General features: G+C 38.7%; 2 protein-coding genes across 2 annotated transcripts; both read right to left on the bottom strand.

Annotated features, from left to right (window-relative positions):
- Positions 1-1,371: 1,371 nt before the first annotated feature.
- On the bottom strand, positions 1,372-4,258 carry LOC131776173 (heme transporter hrg1-A-like). Its single transcript, XM_059092333.2, has 2 exons — positions 3,665-4,258; positions 1,372-2,912 (listed from the first exon to the last, which is right to left on the bottom strand). The coding sequence occupies exons 1-2, from the start codon at positions 4,134-4,136 to the stop codon at positions 2,764-2,766; spliced, it is 621 nt and encodes a 206-aa protein (XP_058948316.2). The 5' UTR covers positions 4,137-4,258; the 3' UTR covers positions 1,372-2,763.
- Positions 4,259-4,401: 143 nt separating this feature from the next.
- On the bottom strand, positions 4,402-6,419 carry LOC131776246 (heme transporter hrg1-A-like). The gene is made up of 2 exons (XM_059092412.2): positions 6,031-6,419; positions 4,402-4,839 (listed from the first exon to the last, which is right to left on the bottom strand). The coding sequence occupies exons 1-2, from the start codon at positions 6,416-6,418 to the stop codon at positions 4,691-4,693; spliced, it is 537 nt and encodes a 178-aa protein (XP_058948395.2). The 5' UTR covers position 6,419; the 3' UTR covers positions 4,402-4,690.
- Between the last annotated feature and the right edge of the window lie 456 nt (positions 6,420-6,875).

The following is a 6,875-nucleotide window of genomic DNA, read 5'->3' as shown; positions in this document are numbered from 1 at the left end:
TCAAACTTTTGACGTCACTGCAGCTATATTGCGCAAATCATGTTTACTCCAGATGGTTCTCGAAACACGTGGGGCGCACGAGGCGAAAAGCAAAACTCATGATAACAGGTGTATTTGGGGCTGCATATTATCAGTAAACAAAAGATCGTGACATAATTTGCCATCACACAACTTTCTAGTTTCATGGCTTTTCCATAATGAAACTTTCACGTAAACACCAGTTAGGACTTAAGCCTATAATTTAGGGAGCTGTAACTTTTTACTATCAGAGAAGTAAGTTAAATCACTGAAATCTTCAAGTAAAAACTTCTAAAGATGACATAAAGTAAAGAGAAAAGCCCAAATCAGTCACCTAAATTTGAATTTAATTATCTGCCTTCAACAGGTGGCATGTCCTTCTGTAATTAGGAACAAGATATACTTTCCTCTCTGACTTCCAAACCTTTCTTTTCACACAAGTTTGGAGAATTTTACATTCCTTAAACATCATATGGAAACTCAAGGTATGATGAAAATTTTTCATTTTGAAGGAAATAAAGTTGAAATAAACAACAGGAAAGTCAAGTTACCAGACAATGTTTACACAATTTCCATATGGCATATATTGTTTGTTGTGTTCTTAAGGAAGGTACTTATCTCTTAATAGGCCTCTCTCCCCTCAGGTGAATAAATGAGTACCAGTGAACTGTCAGGGAGAACTAGACAAATTGCTGGGGGGGGGGGGGGAAGAGGTGTAACTTGCCATGGACTAACTTCCCATCCAGAGGGGAGTAACTATACATTTTCAAGCTATGAAAGCTTGGAAAAGCCACGGTAGCTGTGAGAGTTGTGTTGTTAAACAGACCTCTTCTCACTTTGTTTAAAGTCATGTTGAGCAACAAGGCCATTTAAAAATTTGAAACCTGATTGAAAGCCTGCATTCAAGCCAGGTGATGAACCCTGCCAGAGTTTATCCCAGTTTTCACAGCATGAAGTGACCTAACCCCAGTTTAGTGATAAGCCACAATAAATTTTTCATCCAGCTTTCTTTATTCCTTTGTTCAAAAGCCATTGGGAAAATCACTTAAAATTTATGCCTGTTCTGCAGGCTAAAATAATTCAGGGAAGTCAACCTAGGACCAGTAGTTAGTGCTGGTCGTAAGTAAAACTTGAACAACCCATACAGTACCAAACTATCAATTTTTTAAAAAATATATTTTTGCTGCTATTAACAACAATATAACTGAGATTTCAGCCTGTCAGAGTGAAATTAAATAATTTTGTACTCCTTTGAGTGACAAAACAGAATTATTCTTAAAAGAAATCTTCCATATACATGCCATGTTCTGTACTTCTTTGAGTGACAAAACAGAATAATTGCTACAAGAAATCTTGAATGGACCGTCTATATTTTGTACTTCTTTAAGTGACAAAATAGAATTATTATTAAAGGAAATCTTTGACATACATGCTGTTATGTACTTCTTTGAGTGACAAAACAGAATAATTGCTTTCAGAAATATTTGATAGACCATCTGTGTATTGCACTCCTTTGAGTGACAAGACAGAATTATTACTAAAAGAAATCTTTGACAGACATCTCATGTTTTGTAATTCTTTCAGTGACAAAACAGAATTATTGCCAAGTAAAATCTCTGATAGGCTATCCATGTTCTGTACTTCTTTCAGAGACAAAACAGAATTATCAATATATGAAATCTATCATAGACATCTCATGGTTTTGTACGACTGAGCATTATTGTGTGCCAAAATTTAACTCAGTTGAACTCTGCACCATAAACACTAAATAATGAAACATTACAGCTGACAGCATGTCTACTGGACAAATGCCATCTCTGCTGCTCTTCACCAAATTTTTTATCAACTATCAGCCCCAGCTTGGAGTGCTGAAAGCTACTTTAAGGGCAGGTTCCAACTTGGCCCCAGCATCAGTGTTCATGAGTTTTTGCTATGGCTCTGTACTCCCATTGCTCACCCTGAATGGGTCTCTATCATCTTGATTATGTATCAGTTATTTCATGTACTAGTTAGCAGGGTCTGAAGTAACTTTTGTACCAGGACGCCAAGTGTTGATTAAACATTTTTGTTTCAATCGCCAAATGCTATTGTTTGGTCACAAAAAGATGTGATTTGTAAAGGTTCCACAAAACAGAAAAATAAAAGTGGTGAAGTCTTAGAAATGCTTTTGTGCTTAAAACATAACAATTCCTTTTCATCATCAGTTGACTGGATCAAATGCAACAAATCAAAATTACAAATGCTTTGTACCTTAAACACTGTTTTTCATAAACAACATTTACGAGACTTACAGCTTGTTGCATGCAGGTGCCTAGCCTTGAAATTCCGGTCACCAATAACCCATTTTCAGTCACGTAAATTTCAGACCCTGCCAAGCCTATCATTGTACTGAGAATTCACTGCACAAAAGATCTCTCAGGCTTTCGATGAACTTTTCAAGCTTTAACCCCTAAGAGTGATTGTCTTCTAATTTCTCCTCACATCACCACCTTTCCATCAAACCTTAAAGTCATGCAAATAAAGGAAATGATCACCAACTAAAGAAGTTCTTGATTGTTAAACAAATTCTCCTTGTCAACACCTTGGGAAATGTACAGAGAACAGTGTGGAGAATATGCATACTGATGTTGGGGTGTAAAGGGTTTCACAGCTAGTTACTTCACAGCTAGTTATTTCCAGCTAGCTTGATCACAGGTCAGGTCAACTACCATTGTATGTAGCTGAATACAGCACATCTTTACCTCTTTATGCACTAGTTACCAGACCTCCCATTTCAGGATCTGCTTCTAAATAAATCTTTCTGAATTTTCTTGCTGCCAAGAATGTGAACAAGCCCCACTTGAAAGTCATAAAGTTCCACACACACACTATGAAGTTCCCTGTGATAACAACTCCTGTGAAAAAGAGAATCATAGATCAGTTATCAAATGATCATCATTGTTACCTGGAGGAAGTATGTGATAATTGTCAAGAAATTTGACAAAATGCTCTTTCTTTACTTATTTCAGATCTTAAAGCATGTTCAACAACATATGGGTTGAAGATTAAAGATGGTATTTGAACTGAGTGGATTGTGATTTGATCATCATTCACAAGTCAGGGTTCATTATGTCAATAATGTTAGGAGAAATTCTGTTTTGGTCACTCATGGTAGCAAAAAAAGAACAGTGATTTAATTGATTGTCAGCTAACATTCCAAAGTCATCCAACCCCCCATAGGGGGGTTAGGCAACAGGAAGATCATTACGTAGGAAGAAAAGTGAGTTCAGAGTACGGGGAAAGTGCTTTGTTACTGAAAGCTTGAGTACCGTAACCTTTTATGTGATTTAAAACAAATATTATTTATACCACTTTTGTTAGGCAAGTAATGTGAGTATGGATCCACCAGAGGCAAAATGCAATTAGTGAGGAAGAAAAAGAACGGGTGTTTGTTATTTGATACAGTACTTATTGAAAGAGTTATTTTCGGACTCTATGGGAAGATAGCATGACCTCGTGCCGAATAAAACAGCGTTCAATCCTCCTATTCATTATTGCATCATGAATAAAAACATGGAGCAAATGCTGAACAAACTGGCGTTAAACATAACTGAGAAAATTCAAGCACCTTTAAAACTTGATTTAAATATGTACTGTATATACTAACCTGTTTCGTGTTTAGCTATTCCAAAGGCAATGTTTATTATGAACGCGATTATTCCAGAAATCATGCCACCCAAACCGATGTACACAAAAATGGTAAATTTTGTCACTGAAAAGAGCCTATTGACATCGCGATATACAGCAACGATGAGGTGTAGGAAAATACTCGCAAATATTGCTGACACACCGGCCCAGCTAGCCGCGTTGTAATTGTGGTAAATCGCAGCAAAGACTACGCATCCAGCAATTCCAACGAGAATACCAATAACTGCTCCAATTATCCGTAAAACTGTCTTGTACTTCTTGTATCCTATCGATACTCGCGTTCGAGTTTCACCCATAGCGTCTTGAAGGGGCAAGTCAATGCTCACTGTCTCGTGCAAAACACTCGTTCGAAATATATTTACGCAATTACCACAAGGCGTAAGTATTACCCATGTGCCTCTTCGCACCATGGGAAGGGTAACGCTTGTCATGCAACATTTCAACGCGTGACGCGTTTGCTCTTCAGCGAAAAAAAACCAAAACAAAACAAAACCATGGAACACGCGTCAAAGGGATTGCCACATCAAAAAGTGCATAACTTGCTTTGGATCGAAAAAACTGGGGGGGGGGGAGTTAGGTGATCTTGTTACATAGTTACAATCCTTGTTTATTTGGGTAATATAAAAAGCAAACCTAGGTTGCCTTTTGTGGAATCGTTTTGAGCAACTTTAAGACAACTTTCTCTTTGAAGAATTTTGAGTTTCGAACCCCTTCCCAAAATTTTGGGTCTGCCCTTAACGTTAGAAAATTATACACCACGTATACAACCGCAATTTTTTACAGCCGGTTGTCGCTAAATAATTACTGAATCAAATTTTACCAAAATTCCTCCCTGAATCCTCTACCACAATTAATACTTTTTGAACAACTCTTAACTGTACTTGTCTGTACGTAACGATCCACTGACTTATATAGTTTAGTATATACAAAATCATGCAAACATTTCAGCCTGATTCTCTGTGTTTGCATAAAAATTCGTCAGCCTTTAGACTTGATTCGTACTTTGCACCAAACAAGGAGAAGATTCAAGGTACTCTTTTTTAAACTTCCTTGCAGACATGAAGATGAAGAAACCCCAGCTTAAAGACTTAATAGTCCAAATACACACCACCAGGTAGCCGTCGGCAGCTATTTCTGTAAAAATTATAAACGTATTCATATTTTAAAGTGAATATATGGGAGGTTTTAGTCGAGTAAAAAGCAGGTTAATTCTGTACTCGACCCAAGCGACCCATCCAACCGGAGCCTATTTCGGTTTCTATAGCAAGTTTTACTCCCCTCTGGATGGGATGGAAGTCTATCACAAGGTTACCCCACCAGCGCTATATCAGGCCTCCCTGGCAATCCGCCTGTACCTGTACCCATTTATACTCCTGGGTGGAGAGAGACGCATTGTGGGAATAAAGTAATTTTCTATTACTCTCGACCCAGAGCTCAGCGTGCTAACAATTGGGAACCGCGTCTCCCAAAGGCTTAGTGGTACCCCCCTGTACTAAACGGGCGCTCAGACAGGTTACCATTCCCAGCATGCGATATTTACCCTTTATTGGCGTAGATGGAAACATGGTGCACACAAGTAGTGAAAAGGTCCATAAACAACACGCGAAAAAGGTTCTCCTCTGTGATCTTGAAAGAATACGTTAGCAGGGGAATGGCTTCCTTTGTAAACACATAATTGACATGCACTAAACTGTCATCAAAAGTTTACTTAATAAAGCTCACTGCTCTTGAAAGTCAAAGTATTCAAATAAATTCCCTTGGCTGTTAAGTGCAACGTTCGTTCAACTGGATGCAAGAGAAAGTACTTTCTTATTCGAACTTCCTTCGCCTTCTCAGGTGACGGGTTTTATTTGTTCAAGTGAAAACAAGTTTTCTGAAAGAAAGATGATTTTACATCATGTCACGAGCGGGGAACAGAGAAAAAATTCTGCATGATTCCCCATGAGGAATCGAACATCAGACTACTGGTTTTCGCAGCGTATGAGTAAGCCTTCATTAATAGCGCTTCAGGACGCGCGTTTCTCATGCAGTCCGATGGAATATTTGAGACGAGTTCGGTAAAGGTTTGCTCGGGATTTGGCACATTTTTTAAAAGCAGATACCTTGCAAAACCTCACGCCGGCTCGGGTTGCTCAAGACCGCAAACGAACTGAACCGCTTGTGGTAAGGTGCTCAAATGTAATGAGGGACTTTTGTACTTACAGGCTGCGGTTTCCGCGCCCCATTACTCTACCAATGAGCGTCTCGAGTACTGCAAGGACCAGCAATGTCGATAGCGTCGTGTGAGTAAATATATTCAATTGCTCTTTTATCAGTCTGTCTTACCTTTTTCGTTATGCTTCACCCCGAGCTCAATGTAAGTGATAGTTGCAGCCAATCCAGCCACCAAAGCGATTATACCAGCACACATGTATAACGTAAATTTTTCCCTTGTAATGAGTCTTTCGTGATCGCGTCGAACAGAAAAATTAATGCGGAGGAACAGAATAGCAAAGACTGCCGAAATGGCGGCCCATGTTGCAGCGTTGTAGTTTTGGTAAACTTTCACGTAGGCTACGAAGCCAGAGATTCCTGCGATCGCACCAGCGAAGGCTGCAATGATTCGTGTTATCAGTTTGTACTTTTGGTAAGCTGCCCATGTTCGCTTTAACTTATTGCTCATTGCTACGCGTAGCTGGAAGTGAAACGAGTCTTGTTTAGTAATACTTGGCATCTGATACGGTCAGCTAGGCCGGGAGCTAATTAGTCACGCGATCATACGTGACGTACTCAACAGTAGCCACGTGACGATGTAGACAAACGCTTCACGGTAACAATCATGAAAAGAGTTAGGGCGAAATTATAAGAGTTTGTAGGAGAATATTTACGACCGCTTTTAGGAATAAAAAAATACGGTCAAATTCTCAATAAAAAATGCCTCACCTTACTTTCACAGCGCATCACTTGTTATCTGACCCCTTAATATGTTGAAAAGAACCCATTTTAGCGAGCTATCCATTTCTAGGTTTACTACGTACATAATCAGAGTAGAAGTAATTTCATAAAATTTGATCTCAATATTTAAGAAAGCCTCTTCACGGATCGTCTATTTTCTCTTTAATCATAACCATTACAATATGCTTTATTTTTCACTAATCATTCTGTACAGTTGTAATCGGACAGTGTAATCA

This window comes from Pocillopora verrucosa, chromosome 10 (assembly GCF_036669915.1).
Source record: "Pocillopora verrucosa isolate sample1 chromosome 10, ASM3666991v2, whole genome shotgun sequence".
NCBI classification, from domain to species: domain Eukaryota; kingdom Metazoa; phylum Cnidaria; class Anthozoa; order Scleractinia; family Pocilloporidae; genus Pocillopora; species Pocillopora verrucosa.
Note: the sequence above shows the minus strand (reverse complement) of the source record. Positions and strands in the feature narration are given on the sequence as shown.